The sequence below is a fragment of the Argiope bruennichi genome, chromosome 8 (genome assembly GCF_947563725.1).
Source record: "Argiope bruennichi chromosome 8, qqArgBrue1.1, whole genome shotgun sequence".
Classification (NCBI taxonomy): Eukaryota; Metazoa; Arthropoda; class Arachnida; order Araneae; family Araneidae; genus Argiope; species Argiope bruennichi.
In genome coordinates, this window is record NC_079158.1 from 87,888,566 (window position 1) to 87,910,238 (window position 21,673).

The 21,673-nt window shown below is 26.3% G+C and overlaps 1 protein-coding gene across 2 annotated transcripts in view; it reads left to right on the forward strand.

Moving 5' to 3' along the window:
- Positions 1 to 533: 533 nt before the first annotated feature.
- LOC129981891 (cell adhesion molecule Dscam2-like) overlaps positions 534 to 21,673 on the forward strand; it is a 464,610-nt gene continuing 443,470 nt past the window's right edge. For both annotated transcript variants that reach the window (XM_056092937.1, XM_056092938.1), the window contains exon 1: positions 534 to 1,256. In XM_056092937.1, coding sequence (XP_055948912.1) covers positions 1,187 to 1,256 — 70 coding nt within the window. In that variant the 5' untranslated portion in view covers positions 534 to 1,186. The remainder of the gene's footprint in view (positions 1,257 to 21,673) is intronic.

Sequence of the window (21,673 nt, forward strand, 5' to 3'; positions counted from 1 at the left end):
AAAATCGTTTCTAGCTTTTTACAGACAATTCATTGCGATTAAAAAGGCAAACCAGTTATTTCCGACTTCTATTTGTGTACGTTGCGTATTGAGAGAGAATTATACAAAAAAAGCGATATTTTGGAAAAAAATATAACTCTATAGTGTGATGTAAGTTTGATCTTCTTATTGAAATGAACTAAAAAATAGATTAATTTATTAGAGGAACGAAAGAGTATTAATGGAAAAGTAAGAAGAGTGAATATCGGTAATTTTATTAATTGTCGCATTAAGTCCTGGAAATTGAAATGAGAAATGGTTTTTGAATCATAACTCTTTGAGGTGAGAAAAACTATAAAATGCATATTCATATATCTTCCTATTAATATATTGCCAAAAAATCCATAGAACTATGAATGATGCACTATGTTTGTTATTCTTTTAATATTAGATGAATTAATGAAGCTAAAATAATTCATAAATATTAATATTTATTACATTTCTTCATTTTGATATTAGATACATTTTAAACAGTAAACACTTTGTAACTGAACCATTTGGAAATATTCATAGATTATCGTCATATTTAAAATACTCAAATAGTCAACCTGAAAAAGATGAATTAAAAATAAAATGCATCAATTTTTCGAAGTGCTTTGGAAGTTAAGTACTTGCATGTGAGTTTTACTATAACATCTAGAATATTAAAAATATTCTGTTCCAAATATCGCAGGAGGGTTCGACGTATCATGAGAAAACTCCTGGAAAGTACACCAAGAATAAATACAAGGATGATATATCAAGCAATGGAAGAAAAATTCTCAAAGACGCTTAAAAAAGTTCGAAAAGGCAACGAATGTTCTCCTGAAAAGTGAAACACTAGCTTACCAACAAAAAAGAGAAATATCAGGTACAAATAAATAAAAGTTTCCACGCAAAAGAAGAAGGAGAAAAAAAAAACCCAGAGTTTTCTTTTGAAAACTTCCATTGCCAGAATCCCATCACAAGCTTTATGCACGCCTTCTGCTTGGCTTTTTTCGAACGTGAGACTTGAACAAATAATGTTTTCTATCTCTTGTGATTCAGATCTTCTTTGAGTCAACTCTACTATGTCAAACAAGTGACTTGAATTCAAAGCATTGGTTTCGTTTTTTAAAAGTTCGGATCTCACTCCATCTACTCTTAAACTATCTCTACTGGCAATTCAATGTCTTTATCTAGAAAAATGAAAGCTGTGGAGACTATTCTGGTGCTATCTTTTCTGTGGATAGGATGGGGTAAGTCGTCTTTTTTAAAAATCATTTACGTAATTATAATGTTTTTCTCTTTCGTTAAAAATGTTATTACTCTAACCGATTTAATTACTCCAATAACTTAGACGAAAATGAAGGATTTTTCTATGCTTCCATGAATAAATTAATTATATGTAATTTTAAAAGTTGTTGAGTCTAGAGAGAAATATACGCCCTAAAATTTAATGAATAGAAAACTTAGAATAGAGTTTTTTTACTTCATTCAAAAATTTTTAAACAAATAATTGAACTTTAATTGCATCTTTAACTATTGAATATATAGAGTAATTACTATTACTGAATTACATTCAATTTAAGCACATATGAGTTTTGCAGAGAAAGAACATCTTCTTGTAGAAATTAAATATATTTATAGGAAAGAAATTCATTAATAAGTGTTCCCATAAATAAATTAATTGCATGTAATTAAAAAAAATATTGAACTTAAATATAGATATAAGTGATACAATTTAATGAATAGAAAACTTATAATAGATTTTATTTATTGCATTATAAAATCCTAAACAAATAAATTATGTTGAATTGAGTATTTAACTATTGCATATATTAAAATATATTGATTTATTACTGAATTACATTCAATTCAAGCACATATGATTTTGCAGAGAGAAAAAATATCTTGCTGTAGAACGTGAATCTATCAATGGGAAAGAAAGTTGTTAAATCTTTAAAGGAACTTGAGTCGAATATTTTCGTTTTCCCCATTCAAATTGGTTTTTATATTACTAAAGAAACTATTTGATTTTTCTATAGATATATAGAAAATAAAAATAATGACAAAGGGAAAAACAGTTCGCTTTCGAAATTCTAAAATGTTTTATGTTAAACAACATTCAGTTAACCATAAGAACTGTTTATATTTTATGAAAATAAATCAAATTTTTGCTTAATATTTTAATAATCATATGAAATTATCAAAATTCAAAACGATAAAAATTACTGATTAAAATATATTCCTTTTCTCTGCATCCCGAAGGATAAAAAATTAAATGAATATCAATAAATTATGTAAAATGTTTTGTTTTTAATTTTATTTTTTATGTAAAAAAATCATTTTCATAAAACTTCCAAAAATTAGCAAATCATTCAAATTGCAAACGATCTATTTTTCCACTATATGGTTGATTTAAATAAAGAGAAACTTTTTCTTATTACTTCAGGGAATTTTAAAATAATAATGATTGATTAAAAAAAGGTGAAATTGTTTTCATTTAGCTGTAAATGTTTTTACATATGCTGCAAACTGAAATTCTAAATTTAAATTTTCCATATATATTTTGCTGCTTTCCTTCTCTTTTGATGCAACAAATTAAAAATATTTAATAGAAAAAATTACAAGCATCTGAAAAGTTATAAAGTTAAAAGTCTTCAGGCAAAACGTGCATTCACAAAACATAAAACCAAAGGAATGCAATTAATTTCATGCTGAATAAAATGCATTCAGTTGCTGTTTAAATACAGCTTCAATTTTAAGTGAGGATAATGTTTAAAAGTGCAAGTAAAAATGTTCTTACTAATAAATTAATAAATCAAAGTTAAAGATGTTGCCTTTATGTCCATCGTCTTTTTTTAAAGGTAAAAAAAAAAAATCTTCGAAATATTATTTTTTAGCATATTAGAAGTTTTATAGAGTTTGAGAGATCAATTGGTTTTATTAATTAATAAAAGAAATTTGTGATAGTTCTGACAAACGTATTTCTTTTGATCAGAATACGTTCAAATGTACTATTTAATAACTTACTTGAAAAAAATGTTTTCACACATACTGAAAGATTATTGTTTTTTCAAAGATATGAACTTTTTAATGACACAAAAAAGTATTGTAAATTCATAAATGTATTGATTATTGACTGTGTAAATACTTCTAAATAAAACACAATTTTTTATTCGGATTGTATTGAAAAAGGGAAGAATGTATTGCATCATAGAGAGCTTCATTTTTCAGCAGAAAAGGAATAAAAAATGTTGGAAATAAACAAAATTTCCATTAATTTTTTAAAAAATAAATAAAATTGATTTCAATAAAGCAGTTACCCACTAAAAGAATGCATGATATTCTTTAAAGTTTTTTTTCTAAATGAATTTTTATACATGGTAAAGAATGTAAAAATCACTTTCTACTTTTAATGATGCTCATAATTAAAAATTCAGCATTGATAATAAATACATTCCTAAAGTACTAACTACGATATTTCTATGCTTTTAAAACTGAGAAACAGTTCTGTAGAACACAAATATATCATTTTAATAAAAAAATATAATAAAATTTTAATAAAAATAAAAATTAAATCATTAACTAAATATTACAAAAAATATAAAATTTCAGAAAGAAAAAAAAACATAGAATATATCATATCGAGTCCTTTAAAAATGTATGTATACGATTCTAAAAAGAGTCTTTAATCACTAAGGAATAAAACGTAATTACTGGGAAATATATGAATCAAGAACAACAATCTACTGATGAAAGGAAAATGTTAAATTGAAAAGATATTTTTTTTTTTTTACAAAGTGCGGATTTTATTTAATAATTTTAATTTGCATACATTTTTAAAAGGCTAAAATTTAAAGTTAAGAAAATGTCTTTTTCAAGGATATCACAGCTTTTTAATGAACTATTTCTTAAAATGAAAATAATTTTACTATTGCAAAAATCGGAGAAGAGAAAAAAAAATGTTTGTCTGCAAGATTATTTTATGTGAAGTAAAAACTTATTTTTATAATTGCGAAGTTATATGAGAAAAGTTAAAGGAGTTAATAATGTTTTCTTGTTCTATAGATTATAATATAATTTTTAATTAGTGAATACAGATTTCAAAAGATATATTTAAGAATCTTCATTAAATGGGTGGTTGAGCAATACTAAAAATTGATTGTATTTCGAACTGTTGTTGTCTGGAAATTACAATTTTATCAAAAATATACAAGCAAAAATTATCAATGGTAATTTTTCCTTCTTTCTTGTTTCCTCTTTATCTAAAATGTAATAATATTTCCCGAAAAAATCATTTTAGCAATTCCTTATCTAAGTGGTTTCACATATTACGTGTAAATTTATTAATATGATCAAATAATTATTATATGTTTTAACATATGCACGATATTAAAGCAAATTTAATTTTTGTAGTAAAATTTAGTTAGGTTAAATTCATTTGTGTAATCGCTTCTTTTACTGTGACAAGTCTGACTCGTTTATAATCTTATAAAATGTTTTATCTTGAAAGTTTAAGATATTCCATCAAAATCTATCAATATAATGAATGAAAGTTGGTTTCACACTCTTATACATCTTATTTCTCCTTTAAGATTTTCTCAGGATCGAAATACAAATAACAACACATCCCATGAATAAAAGATTAAAAAATACATTAGGTCTGATATAGAACAATATTTTATGTGATAAGTCAATACAAAATAGTTGGTAAACATATTAACCATTTTAATTGTGCACAACATTTGGAATTAAATAGCTGATATAGTTTTCAGAATGTGTCAGGTAATCTTTTGACGGAAATGATAAGTATTTTTATTAAATTCGATTAAACTAAATAAAGGGAATAACATAACAAATTAAAATATTTTTTACTCTAATAATCGCTTGTTGAAATTTTATTGATATATATATATATATTTCTATAATGAAAAATTTCAGAATGGATCTTTTAGTAATAAATGCACTATAACTTCGGGCGGAGGGGGGAGGGGGGCACGATTCCATATTCATTTCTAAAGAAAAGATGCCTTGTCTAACAAAATAAGGTTTTTCTATGATAAATGTGTAGTTATATCATTTTCTAATCGGAGGAAAAGCTAATTAAATAAAATTAAATTTCGTACAAGCGAAACCAGCTTAAGAAGCATCTCCAATGATTGGCATATTTTCTAATAAAAGTTTTATCTCCGTCTTATCGTTGAAAAATTGGGAGTCTTTGTAAGACCGTTAAATCTACAAGTGCTCAGATTTTTATTTTCAACATCCTACAAAGAACGTTTTGTTCTTCGTACGTAGTATATGCAGAAAGTCCTACCAATGTTGGACTCACTTTTATCGACAATCTGAAGCTAATAATTTACGCATTACTGTAGTTTTAATAATAGATTCATATTGCAAATTTCATACATCTAAATCATTGTATTTTTTTAGTTTTCCATTTTTGCATACGTGCAGATGTGCAGACAAATTATTGATAGTCAACTTATTGTTGAATTTGGACCAAAATCTGTTGTGGATCTCTTTAGATGACAAACCTGCACTAATTTTTACTTTCTACGCTTGTTTGCATTTTGTTTACACCGTTTTAACTTATATTCGAATAAACAGGGGGATTTCATTCAGATTGGATAGAAATCTACATATTTAACGTAAAAAAACTTCCCCAAATTTGATTCATTTTGCTCAAAGCAATTTTAAGTTATAAGACACGCAAACATAATGTCATAAAATATATTTTACAGATGCAGAGAGGTTTGAAATTTTAAGATAAATAAAAATAACGAATACGAATTTTTTCGACGGTCTTAATTGTTTTTCAATGTATACTTCGCATAGAAAAAATAGATAAAACGGTATGATTAAAAGTTGAAGATATTAAGTATAATATAGTGAAAAATTATTAAATAAAGAAGTGGTACTTAACACGGTGCTATTTTTAAATGCAGCAAAGTACGAAAGTCTATTTAAGTAAAATTCTAAAAGAATATATGATACAATAAATCACATTTTGAATAACAAATAACGTATGTAATAATAACAAAATGCAGCATTTTAATACGAAAATAACAAAATACAGCAGAGTTTGATTTTCCAGAGATCTTGCTATCTATAAAATGCCAAAAATGAAGCACATTTAATTAAAACAATTGGAAATTTTTTGCATAAGCTCAAAAACATCAAATAAATAGAATTGAAAGTCGGTTTAAAAAATATATTGTTTACAAAAAACTGAAATGTAGCTAACGTGAAATAATTGGATATTTTCCAAATTTTTTGGCATTTCTTTTTCCGAAACTTAGATATCTCAAATCGGATGTCTAATTCCATTAAGTTCATTAGGTAAATTCTTCAAAAATAAATATTTATCAACAAATATTAGAGACTAAATAAGAAGAAGCATTTAAAAAAATACTAGTAACTTTTCAAGAATATTTTAAATTTCTGAACGGTAAAATATTTTTAAAATCTAAATTTCAGAATAATTTACATTTAACAACAGCAAAACCAAGTAAAAACTGTCATCATTGTAAAAAAAGAAAGTTGGGGCATCGATACTTCTTAATTTCTAAAATATTTTTGAAATATATCTGATTGATCAATAATATTGAATGTAATATTCCTTAAACAAACTATTTTAAATTTTCAGTTGTGCGAAAAGTGAAGAACGATTTACTTTATATAAGGTAAAGGGCCCAATGTCACCCACCCATGTTTCATCATTATTGCAGCCATTATTATCGGAACCTCTTATTCTTATGTCCTCAATAATTATTCATGGATGTCAGGAGCATCTGTGATTCTTCTTTCTTCTATTTTCGTAGGAATTATTTGTTGATTTTTGTGTATGGAGAATAAAAAATCTATTTCACCTTCTTTAGTAAAATCAACGACATCCAGTTGCTACAAGCAATGACTTCCATTTCATCCAGCATCATTTGAAGTAATGATTACGATTGAAGTTACTTAATTAAAGTACCTTCTTTCCTGGTTTGTTATTCGGCCTGGTTAGGTCATGGGCACCGTGCTCGGAAGTCATGCTTTTTCGAAATGTTCCGACCCGATTGCATATGATGGGATCATTTCGGAACACTTTCAAATGAGAAACATCGCAATTTTTCATAACTTTGTACCAACAAAAATAGCATTTCCCAGACAAAAATTGAACAATGCAGATATGAAAGGAGTTCCAAAATATTTCAGAATGTTATATCTGTAAATGCATCCAATTTACATTTTTTACCAAATGAATCCTTTAATTTCATTCATAAATCCCAGGAACAGAGCTTTCGTTATCCTTATCCTAGAGGGTCACAATACACTTATATGTAACATTGAGATGATTTACTTTACCAGTCAGAATTATATTTCTTTGATATTTCTGATTATCCATTCATCGTATCAAATTTAGATGTTTGACGAAACGTTTATTAAAGTCTTCAAAACGTATTAAGTTCAAAATATTAAAATCTTACTAGTTTTCTTGATTATAACATACGGTCTCATGAATTCGGAGGAAAAATCTAAATAAAGAAAGCACATAAAGGAACTGATTAGAGAAAAGGTTTAAGACTACTAAAATTATCATTTTTAATTCTAATATATAAAATATAGTTTTATAATAAAACCAGGAAAATGAGACTCAAGAGAAGAAGAACAACAAACAAGCATAACAGTACCAGAAAACATTATCTAATACCCATCTTCACATCATCTTCCACATCAAGATTTTGTGCCGGACCTGCTGCTTCGTGTTACTGAATCTTTTTTTCAAAATCATTCTCCCAGAGTTCATTGAAAAGAAAGAAAAGCAAAAGCACTATCTATCACTTGAAAGATCATCAACATCAGGAAAAAAAATGGACCAGAGCTGTAGAAGAACCAAAGAGAAAAAAAAATGGGGAATGGTAAAACAGAAAAAAAAAAGCATTTTCTCTTCAGGAAAAGATAAAGAACCGCCATATTATGTCAGTTGAAGACAACGGCTGTAATTGTGCTAAAGATGATTATGTTGCTTGCCTAGTATTCAATTTGTGAAAAAGTTTACTTAAAAGATTGCCATAAAGAAACTTGGTTAAAATGCAGATTTGAAACATATGGTCTCATGGAAAATCCGATTAGAGGAAAATAAAGAAAAGAATGCTTTTAAGTATCTTTATTACTTTAATCTCATATTTAAGATAAGTGTTAAAAGGGTTCTCCAACTATATTCCTTTCATTAATTTTAATTTGGTGTATCTTCATTAAAATACTTAATAAATAAAGTATCACAATATGCATTACTCTATTTAGCCCATTTTAAGGCAAAAGAGTGGAGTGCGTAGCACTTGATTACCCTGAAAAAAATTAGAGTATGTTAAAATTATGTGTTAGGGATGTATTTTATTTTATTTTATTATTGAGTAATAAGTAATAATAGATTAAAACATGCTTTGATATATATTTCATGCATTTAACCCCTGGTTAAAATAAGTGTTTAAGTAGGCAATATTAAATCCATTTACTTTATCATATCTTTATTCCAGATATGGCAAAAAAGTTACATTTGGAGATAAATGTCGTTGAAATGAATGAATTTTAACTACTTTTAGTATGCATTTTATAATAAAATGGGAGCAATCTTCAAAGGAAAATGACGTATTTTTTACACTGCTCTGCATTATAAAAATATATAAAGCATTTATGAAATCGTTATTCGGCCTGGTTTTTTTCCAAGATTATTACAATTGTTAGGAATATTTTTCTTTGTTTCAGAATGGGAATTTATCTTCAAAGTTTTAAAATTAATTATTAAAAATTATGAGATATTTTCTCTAATTGGATAAAAAAATACATTTTTAAATTAAGGCAAGAAAAAAAATGTCCATATTTTATGTCCCTAAGTAAAATACAAAATTTACGATAGCTTTCATCTATTTAATGAGTTATTGTTAGGAATTATCATTATTCGATTTCATTTACATCTTCTTAATATAATATACATCTTTCCCGTATTCATGTATAATTAAGTATTAATAATTTTGAACCAAATTTTAAACATACTCAATTTCTAACTGAGCATGCATTGAAAATTGAAAATTATCTTAAAAAATTGCAATTTGTCTCTAAATGATCTCTGTGTTTTTCTGTTCAAATGTTGAAATCTAGAATAGCAGATATTTCATACTAGATTGTACTAAGTCCTTTAAGATGCATTGCAAGATTCGTTAATTCATTACTAGCTTACAAAAGAATAACATGGAACATGTTTTTCTTTTTTTAAGTTTTGCCTAGGACAAGGTATATTTTGTATTGTTTAGAGTATATATTGATATAGAATTATAGACGCAAATTAAACGTGCATTTGCTTGAATTTAATTACTATTTTCCTTTCTTTCTTATCAATATATTTCTTTTATTTATTTCAATCCTTCCAGTTTTCTGTATTTCCTTTTCACTTAAAAATATGAATTTTTGAATTGGCTTTTGATTCATAAATTTTATTTTTTCGCGTTTGATCATTTTTCATATTATTTTAGTATTTTTATTTAATCCGTTCTTATGCATATAAGCAATTATTGTATTTTGATTTTTATAATTTTTATGTTTGAATTAAGCTCTTGCGTTTTTCCCTTGCATTTTTTAAAATATCAACTACAGTCTTATTTTTTATATAAAGAAATATCGAACTTGTTTATAAAAATGTTAAATTATTATTAATTACAAAAATTATTATTTGCCATAATGTTTTTATTAAGAACAAAAGATTAATGATGTATAGAAACCATTTTTAAACGTTTAACAAATTATGAATTTTTGTGTAATATTAAAATGAAATGGGAAACTTGTAATTTCTGTGTTTTTAGATATTGCATTTGTATCGTAAAAGAAATATCGAATGTTAGGTAATATATTATAAATAGATTAAAAAAAATAAATAATAACCTTTCTTTTATTTGCCCTACTTTCTCTAGTACAAAGAAGTTGAAGCGTCTACAAGATTTTCTTATTAATTAAATATTAATTAATCGCTTTCCCATTAACGGTATTAAACTAGAATCCAGTAGTTTTCAGGAAGGCGAATTCAATGATTTTATGTTTGAAAGCATATAAAGGAAACTTAATAGCTTCCTATATCCAAGTAATAATAGTTCTTGTTTCAATACGCATTACTTTTTCATTAAATTATTTATCTTCAACATTCGATTGAGGCCACTTTTGTGAAATTCGATTTCTAGAAATAAACACCCTATAAAATGTAAAAAAAAAATCTATTTTTAACTCAAATTACTTTGACGAATGTATATTGAAATATTTTGAACAGATGCATATGAATAAGTATATAATACCATTTAAAAAATGAAGAAAAAAACAATAAAGATGGTTAAAATCCCATAAAAAACGTGTGCTACTGCTTAATAATTTTGCAGAAAATGAAATTTTTAAAACTATTTTTAAATAAGAATTTTTCTTAATATTTTAATGGAAAATGAATTCAAATTATTTTAACAACTATGTTTCCAAAAACAAAATATTTTATAGAACAATATGTGATAAGATTTTTTTTCCTTCTAAATTTATATTCAAAACTTCAAACTAATCATCATCCTCATCAAATTATATTCCTTTTCAATAAAATTTCCCAAAGAAAACATTCAATTTATTTCATATAGATAGTAACACGTCCTTAAAACTGCATAATCTATTAAATCGAGAAAATAAAATCAGTTTATATATAACCTTTTTATCTTAATTAATTCATTAAAACCCTATGTAATTGAATAACTTCAAGAGTTGATGAAATGTGAGAGAGAAAGAAAATATTAATTGATTTTCTTACTTCAAAGTCAGATAAATGAATGCAAAAACCGTATATTTTACAAATAATTATCGTATTTAAATAAAATTTAAAATCTTCCGACTGTGAAATTCTCATCAACTAAGGGTGCGCAGTTTTCAAGTCAATAATTGCAAATATTTAAATCTTAAAATAATAAATCGCATTATATATAAGTAAATTTTGTTAATACATGAAAAGGAATTTAATTTATGGAGAAAAAAAGTTTCCATATTTATGTCACATTTGAAAAAAAACTATTTTATGAATTTTAAATTCTTCTATTCATTCTTATGTTCAATTTTAATTACAAGTCATTTTCTGAAATTTATTTTTTAATAATCTGATAATCTTAATCTTAATAAATCTGAAAATTAATCCAGATCATGAGAAGAAATATTTCTTTTATGCATAATATCCATATACGGTTTCGATAATTTTAAAATATTTATTATAAAAAAAAGTTTAATTAATATATTTTAAAGCTTACTAAATTTCATATAAATGATTTGACATTTTTAGATGTAATTTTAATTGAAATTTTCTTAAATTTCGTCAAAATGTTTGTATTTGAATATGAATTAAAAATAATTTTCTGTAATTAAGTTTTACAGTTGATGATCCATAATGTTTGTAGCGAAATAGTGATATGCTCCTTCCTGAATTCTCTTTATATAGAAAATTATATCTAACATGTTGCATTTTCCTGAATTTCGGAAATAGTAAAACAGAAATCAATAATGATTCATCAAATCATTTATGAAATCAAATCATTATAAGAAACATTTTTCTATATTTTTAAACATGAATTTCAGAAAGAATGAATGCGCTGATTCCACTTGATAAATAGTGTAATAGTTAACTTATTTAAAAGATTGTTGTATAAATAGATTTTTTTATTGCTGTATATAATAGATTTGATTGGCTTAAATGTGACTATAAATTCTTATGTACTATACAATTACTAAAAGTTGAACGAAAAATAGAGAAACCGTAGTCTAAAATAAATGTTACATTCTCAAAGATAGCTAATTGTTTTGAAATTTTACAATCTTCTACTACAGATTTATTCCCTAATAGTTCAATAAAACATTTCATCCTCTAAATATCCAATTATTTCGAGCTAATAGATTAAACTTCTAATGAGATAAAATTACAAACACATTGCAAGCGTTTTTTTTTTCATAATCAAATATTTGAAATTATATAATATTTTAACATCAGAATTTATTAAAAATATGCATCTAATTATGAATCATATGCTCCGAGGGAAAAAAAGAAGTTAAAATACTGTTTATTACTTTTGGAGGAGTTGAAATATGTTTTAATTAAATATCAATTTTGAAATAAGGTGGCAATTCAAATTGATTATCCAGGTTCATTTAATTCTAAAATGTTTAATTAATATTAAATATGCTCCATATTCGACTATACATATGTACTAATTATTTTGTGCGATTGTTGAACTTTAATAATATAATGACACAGGTAAAAAATGAAATCTCTAGGACAAGAAGAAATTTGAAAAAATCTATAATTTATGCAAAATATTTATCAAAGCAATTTACTTGATTTCTTTTTGAAAACCACCATTTAAAGTATACGCGAGAAGTATCATTTCAAATGTGAAATGCTGATCTATTGACCGCCATAGATTCCTAAATTTTGAGTGTCAGAAGGCTGGCATTTATGCTTTGTAGAATTTAAATGGCGTGTATAATACTGGTCATTTGTCATTCAATTTCTGCATATCATTTTATTCATTTGTCATTAAATTAATACATTACATTAAATTGGTTTACGTATTTGAGTTTCACGTCTGTTGCACTTGGGCAGCCATACCAGCAATGGTCTGTGTTGATTGTAGATGACGTTAGATTTGTTGTCTAATAATATCCTATATATGATTAATGAGAGAAAGATATGGTGACCTTGCAGATCGAGGCAATATGTCGGCATTCTGTATTATGTAAAATTAGTGATACTGTAACGAGCATAATCTTGTTGGAAAATGTCGCCAAAAATAGTTATAAAAAATTGGCAGCAAAAGTATAATGTATAAATTTACCATAAAAGTGGGCAAAATAACAAGATTGTTTTCTTTGCCATATGAAAGTATCCCCCAAACTCTAGCACTTGGAAAAATATCCAATGTTTCCAATGTTGCACAATCCATCTATTGGTCCCTTTCTGACGAATAAACGATCATCACTGAAACCAAGACAGAAATGATTATCATAAAACAGCAAACAAAACCCGGCCTCTATTGACCTTCAGTATCTTCCCCTGAAAGTTCCGTCTAGCAATCATTCATATAAGAGATACATCCTTGCCAGGAAGAGCAATCAAATTTTCTTCATATTATAATATAGCCTCTTCCAAATTGCTGAGTGGCATTGTTGACATATCTTCTGCGTCTCCTTATAAGTATTCTTGATTAAAATCCAACTCACCATGCCTAGTCTGGAAGAAGTATTTAAATCAAATATGCTTTCAATGTTTCCAATATCATTTATATTGCCTTTCTTATTCATCCAAAAGATGTCATGGCTCCGGTATGAAAACCGATCTGCTAATTTTTGTTTGTTCAGCACATATTCTTTAGTGTTTTGATATTTTATTTTTCCACCAGGATATGAGTAAAAATAATTTTAATACTGATTGCATTTCTTTCTCTTTAAATCAAAATCAATAGTAAGTTGGATGTTGCTTTGAATTTATAGTGAAGTATTGACTTTTATATGGTAATCTCTTATGCCGGACAGAAAATTTAGATGTTTAATATATTTTTTGGTCCATAGCTTTCCAAAAACGTTTATATCATTGTTTACCTCAAATAAATGGATTAAAAAATTTTAATATGGTGGTCGGTTCTCCTTTGTTGAGCAACTGCATACAGATAGTGATGCCGAGTTTGAATTTCTATGAGAGGATCTTGTCTTTCAAGAGAAATTTTATATCGTGGTCTGTGATGGTTATTAAGACTCAACTTTAATTATCTTCATTGAAAACACTGACTATTCAAAATACATGATGTTTAGGAAGGGTCAGTTTAGTTCCGAATTGCTTCCCAGAAATGCACCCATGAGCAAAAGTGGGGACCAATGTTTTATACAACAGTGCAAACTAGAAACATCATGTTATCTAGGATTTTAAAAGAATTACGTTGTAAAAAATTAAGGCAGGGATGGATATTTTTTAATGTTAGCATATTTGAAAAACGAAATTGCCTACTGGAAAACAGTTTGCAATAATTCAGTGAAAACAATCAATGAGTATTGGATGCGGCATTTTCAGCAGATCGAGAGAACTTTAAGAAATAAAGTCATGTCACGAAAATAAAGTCATGTCATGACAATTTTGTACAAACATGTCTGACTTAAAGGATAAAGAGATGGTTGAAATGTAAACGATGTTCCCTGGGAATTTAGCATTCTTGGCGTTTCATTTTAGTTATATTATAAGGAGCAAGCTTGAAGTTTTTTTTACAGAACGGGCCAATATGGCAGAATATCTTTCTAATATCAAAACGTTTTCTTGTAAAGTTGATGCAAGAGCATTTGCAATTTATATCCATTATAAAAACCACTGAATTTGGTTACTGTCCTATTTTAAATACAACGCTAACACATCATGTGCTCCTATTACAAAGCACTCAAAATCCTATTCGTTACTTGTATCATTTTTATTGGCCAACAGATATTGCATATTCCATTCTATTTGTCGTGTATAAGAATGTGCGGAGATTCTCTGTAGTTTCATTTATAATTGTCTTGCGTAAATTGCCATTTGTTAGAAAACGACCAATGGCTAATGACCTCTTCATTAACGAGAGTCCGTACTATTTTTCTGTTGAGGGTAAATGAAAATTTAATTTTGTTGTCACGGTCGTTCATAAGTAGATACTAAAAAGATCTGATGAATACGCTACCGTATTATTACTGAATTAATACTGCAGTAATTATTAATCTCTTTTAAATTCAATAATATAAAAATAAGCATTTTAGTAGCAACGATTGAATCTCCATAGAATGGAAGATATGAGTTTGTTTCTTAAATTCCATGGCTAATTGTCCCGAAGATATGTTTAAATCAGTCATAATTATAAAATAAGAAAGGAGAAACTTAATTTCGGTTTAGCTCTAGGCTTTATTTTAAAATCCATAATAAATATAGCTACTACATTTCTTAAAAATAATTTGTTTTGGAAACATCACTGCATTTCTAAAATTGCAAAGATTGTACACCATTAGAAAAACATAGTAGAATCACTGAAGTAAGAATATATTAATACATTATCCTCCTGAGAATATAAACTATGTTCTTCATCGTTGTCATTGTAATTGTAATTTAGTTAGATTTCAAAATTTAAACATTCGGTTAATCATTAATTATTTTTCTCAGATTTCAAATGAAGTTAAATATCATGATGAGTTTCAGCAAACAGTTTTCAAAAAACTCTCGAAAATCACAAAGCAAATATAATCTTATTTATTTCGTAACAAGAAATAGTTTAATAAAAATGTTTTTTTTATATATTCTGCTTCTTCAAGAAAATTTAATAAATTATAACCCCAATTCTTTATTTTCTTTCCCCTCATTACTGTGAAAAATTCTTAATAAATTTCTTTTATAATGTAAATGAATTAATGCTTTATAAAAAGTGAATTGCTATATTGTAAGAGACTCTATCTCAAAACAGTTTATTTCGCAAAAATTCAATTCTTGTTTTTGTCTTATCTTTTGTATATGTGCAACGGTTCAAGAATGTCTTTATTTATTTCGAGTTAGAAAAATTGAAGGCATTCATATGAAAGGAAAACAATTTTCTCTGAATAAAAGTACCAGCACTTAATTTTGATGCATTCTCTATTCATGCTGTGCAACATTTATAACTTCTTTTCTCTATACCAATCTTCTGAATTGCTGCTTTTTAGTCTTTTTTAATTTATTCAATCCTGGTAGGAAAAACTATTTCTGGAATATAGTGTAACTTATTCCTTTAGTGGATTAATTTTGGGATGGTATTGAAATAAACATAATTTTTGAAATAGCGATATTAAAGTGGAATCATTCATAATAATTTGATAAAATACAAAGGAAGTTATTCATGGAATGAATAACTTCCGAAGCGATTTAAGTATATTTTAAAAAGTATGTCATGACAAATAATATTTCTTTTGCACATTTGAATAATAATTGAAGATTTTGCTGCAAAAAGGATGTAGCTCCAATTAGGGGAATTTGGAGTAACATGCACTATCATGTTGTATAATAAAAACTTGTTCGTTTGGTGCCAGAAAGATATAGCTCTATTCATTAGTTCTGGCGTTAACTGAAGAGATGGAACTGCTTGTCTCAATAGTTTGTTGCAATATAGAGGTACCTCCAGGTGCTACCGCTGGTTTTCTGCAAACTTGAATAATTGGAGCTACCTCCTTTTTGCAGCAAATCCTTCAATTTTTATCAGCACCAGGTTTACAGAGTAATAATTAAATTTTTAACAGTTATAATATTTTTTATGCATAGTTCAGTTGAATATACTAATTTGAGATATGAAACAACTCGGTATTAAGACTCTATCAATAACCAATTGATAATTGAGATTAAAATAAAACAATAGGTTTTTTTTTTACTTTCTCGTATAGGCAATGCAGAAAAATTACAGTAATAGAGATTTTGACGAATATCTTCGTCTTAAATACCCCAGTGTTCGAAAAACACATGTTTGGAAAATGACCCTGTATTTGTCTGAATGTATATGACAAAGATAACTCAAAAACGCTTTGAGCTAGAAGGATGAAATTTGTAATGTGGTCTTTAACCAAATTTGTAGATTTCTATGAAAATTTGAACGAATTCCGTTCATAACAAATTGGTCTGTTAGCTATTTGAATACAAATTAACATGATAACTATAAAATGAATAAAGCTATATGAATGAAATTCGGTACACATATATGATATCTGTACATCAAAGTTTCAGCTAAATCCAACCAGGAGTTGGTTCGTTTGCCTGTCTGTGCTTCCATAAATATGTAAAAGCAATAATTCGAAAACACAATGACTAAAATATATCAAATTTGGAATAAAACTTTGTGACTACAAATGTATTCTTGTGCCAAATTTCTGTTTCAATCGTTTATGAAAAACGTGTCAAGAACACAATTTCGATTTACAGATACTATTAACCGCATGACAGGGATTAATTGCCAATTATCTAGCCAAAGATTTCGTGAAAGATTCAGAAAAGTTACTAAATTCACGTTAAAGGTTGACTCCAATGCCATGCAACCATTCTCCGGGATACCACCAATGTTAGAGAGTATGCGAGAAAATATTGGGAAGACCACCCCCGCTGTATCTTTCTTTTTTTATATTGAATTAAAATCGTTTATCTATTTATTTTCAGTTACTAAGATAGTCAGTTTTAAGAAAATAATATTACTAACAAACTTCAACCTACGACATATTTTATTTAAGTGTTAATCTTCATTTTGTAATATAATATTTATTAAAAATTGAATAGATAAATGATAACGATTTGGCTATTAATTTATAGCATCCTATCAATTAATCAATGATTCTTCATGAATTAATACAATAAAATAATGCAACAATATGATGAAAGTAACTTATAATTAGATAATATTTCGATGGATTTCAAAGGGTTTGATGACAATGAAATTGTGTCACTCACACATTTTAATAAGACAAAAATAAATAGATAAGATTGCTATTCCCTTGAAAAATGAATAATAAAAAAATTAAAAAGCTTTTGCTATGCTAGTGGACTAAGAAAAGATGATTAAACTGTAGTATCATGGCACATTAAATCAAATAAATATATTATACTATTGCTAAGGCGAAAGTACTAAGGAAAGTCCTTCGAACAATATTTTGGGAAATAAAGAATAAATAGTTTTTCATCAAATAGTAACTAAGAATCAGTATTAATTAGTGACCAGTAACATCAAAATGTAGCTTCAAAATGTAGACTCCAAAATGTAGCTTCATTTAAAAAATATAATAAAATTATTAAAATAAAACTTTATTTAGGAGTTTTAAATTGTTTAATAATTTGTAAACATGTTAGATAATATGAGGCTGCATCTTAATATTTTTCCTTATTAGTACCCAATTATCTATCATGATTTAGATCAAGCAGTAAAAACCTTACCGCTCCCTGTCATTATCTGCAAACAAAAGTTCTTGCTGTACTTATATGAGATTAAATTCTTTAAATAAATTAAAATTCCTAATCCATATTCAGTATTGTATGAGAAATATTTTCCCCAAGTCAGGTACGATGTTTAGCAATATCTAGCTAGTAGCTTATTTATATTGTACAATATTGTATAATAACAAATAACAAATAAAATATTGTATAGTATTCTAGAATAATGAATAATGTAATGCCGCATAATATAATATAATATTAAGCAACCAATTGTGCTATTTGGAAATCATGATTACAATTATGAAGAATAATTTTGTCAAGAAATGGATGGTTGATATATGGAACGTAAGTTTCGCATTTGATAATGAATGCTCTAATTTGTCAGAAGTAAATTCGGTTTCCAAAAGTAAAAATATTTGTAAATATTATATAAATGGTAAATTAATTATTTTGAGTTTAAACTATTGAAATAAAAATATATATATATCATTACCGTATTAAAACTTCCAATCAATGAAAATGTTCAGTAGATTACGGAATCACCATTTGCAAGAAGTTTTATAATTGGAAAAAACATGTAATCGATTTTAATGGACATTTGCAAAGAAAATATCGGTATTTGTGCTGATATTCATATTATATTTCATGTAAGCACAGCTTACGCATTAACCTAGACAACTGAGAGAAGATATTCCAAACATCTTCATTCATAAACGTCTTCCAAATAAAAGTTACTCAATAACAACTCAATGAAACTCATTCAAATTATTTCTTGCATAAATAAATTTCCACTTGTTTTGTAATCCATTTTAGCAATAGGATTTGTACCTGAAAATGCACTTAATACTTGCAACAAATAGATTTTCTAATAGCCTAGGACACGGGAATATAATTTCATATTAATACTATATTTAATTTAATATATTTTTAATTGAAAATATGGTTAATATTATTTATATTTTTGATATAGAAGTAGAATAAGCATTTATATGTACATATATTTTGCTATTTAAAAAAGGATAAAAGTTATTTTCAACTTCACATTTTAAATTTCTACATAGATCACAAAATTGTAATTTATATATTTAATTTTACATCATAACAGAGGATATTCCAATACAATTTTAAATGTACACTTTTGAAGCTAAAAATATTGCCGTCGGAATAATATTATTATATAAGATATACCGAACCAATATTCCTCATTCATTGATAAGAAGCAGGATAAGGTAAGAAAAAAATTCGCTCATTTAAATTTTTAGAAGGATTACTTTAAATGCATGCTTATGTAAGTGTTTTACTAACAGAGAGAAAGTGTGCTCTTCATTAAAAATTAAAAATGCACTTTCTTAAATACAATAATATTATTGATTAATATTTTCAGATTTTATAAAATATTTTTGACGTAAATATTCATATTTTTAACTTTAAATTTGTCAAATTTTATATAAAAAATGTTTTTAATAATCTTCAAGGATATATTGGCATTTTATATTTTTTTATACAGTTGCTTAAGAAACTAAAGATACAAAGCATATTTCTTGAATGAGGGAAAAACATTTGCCTGCATACACATTTAAAGAAATCATTTTAAAAATATTTGTGAAAGTATTTCTATTCTTATTTTTTTCTATGAGTTAGAAACCTGCATTTGAAATTTATACAAATAAAATAGCTGAACTAAACTAAATAGATATGATATACGTGTTCATTGTAAAACTTGTGATTCTAAGTGATGCCAGTTGAATGTTTATATTACAGTCTTGAGGCGCGTGATGATGATCTTTTTTTTTATTTATGTATTATTATTATTATTTTAATTTTTCTTATCTCACATCGAAGTAAAAAAAATCTCCATAATATAATTTGGAGCAAATTCTTTCCTTGAGTGTAATATCTCTGTGATTTTATTTCATCCTTAGAAATATAATTATTGAAAATATAAAGCAACATTTTACTTAAAGATGTCCCTGAAAATTTAAATCTTCAATCATTAATTTAATTTGATATAAATGTGCTACAATTGCATTTGTTGGACATTTGAAAAAGATCCATTTATAAATTTATTTCGGATCCAAATTCATATTGTCCTTGTGTTTTTCCAATTCCACGCCATGATCTCAAGTAAACAAACCAATTCGAACCCTTTTTGCAAGTTTCGTGATTTGTGGTTGACAGCAACTCGTATAAGTATTTTTTTAGACCGAGTATGAGAAGTGGTTTAAGTTTTTCGTTTGAGGCGGAAGAGAAGTTAACTGTGTGCAATTGGTTTGTTGATTCGCCATTTTCAGAGAGTTTCTTCCAGTTCGTTTAAATGTTGGACCGAAAGGATGAATGGCCCGAATCTGTTGACCAAGATCTGGTAATATATTTATTTGAACTTTAATTTTAACATTTATAGTATTATTTTGATTGCACCAGTCATGAACACATTGACTTTATAATCAATAAGTTATTTTAAGGAAACTGTTTTCAACTTTATGCCTCCACGACATAAAATTTCACTGTCAACTTTGCAAAAATTTGGGTTAATTTACTCGCAAGAATAACTGCATTATACTCCAAAAGGTATTTCATTTAACTCTTATTTAAATATTTGTCCGGAAATGAAAACGTATTTCTTTTATAAATGCTATTTTACTTAATTTATGAATTTATTCTGCGCATGCAACCACATTACTATAAATACAAAATTAGTCTTAGAACACTAACATAAACTTGGGAATATTTTAATGGAATAGCTGAAGTTCGCTATATTGTAGGCATTACCATGACATTTGAAATAAATTTCGAACGAAAAATCGATAAATATTTATTTATCGTAATAAAATAATTTTCCAATCTCGTTTTCAAATAGAGATATACAATAGTTGTGTGCAGGCCATATCAATGTACTACCACTGTAACTACTGTATTAGATTTAAATTATATCGTGAGAGAAACATAAGCAATATTTGAGCACTAAACAAATAAAGTTATATAGAGAACTTAACTGAAATGAAATATAAATCATCTAATCTGAAATCATTATTTATGGTTTTTTTATTGAAACATAATTATCGAATTTTCAAGACAGTGCATTTAATGATCTACAGTTCGTAAATCTGTTTTTTTTTCAGCTAAAATATTTCTTTATTCAAATAAAAAGTAATAATATTGAAAACCGTTTTGTGTTTCTTGTAATCTGGTAGGAGATATGCGTTGAATACTAATTATGTCCAATATCTTTATCTTCAAGTTCAATGCTTCCTAATCACGAAACAGTAAAAGCAATAAATTATTTCAGATATTAATAATTTGACACATTTTAAGCAGAAATTTTTTCCGCATACAATTCTGATTAAAATTTTATATTTAATGTATACATTAATTAATTTAAATTATATTTTTAGAGTTTCGCAAAAAGTGCAGATATTGTAACCTGATCTGGCAAATACAAATTATTATTTAATAATGGGTATCCTAACTTCCCTAATTTTGTCAAATAAAAATTTTACAATATTTTACTCTCACATAAAACGAAAATAAATATAATTTATTGTACATTACCTTATTGACTTTTGATCTTATATGTACTAATTGCATCTATTAATACATTTTTTGTAATCAATAAAATATATTGAGTATACATGTGAAATCTTTGTACATATTGTTGCTCTAAAGATCACACCGTAC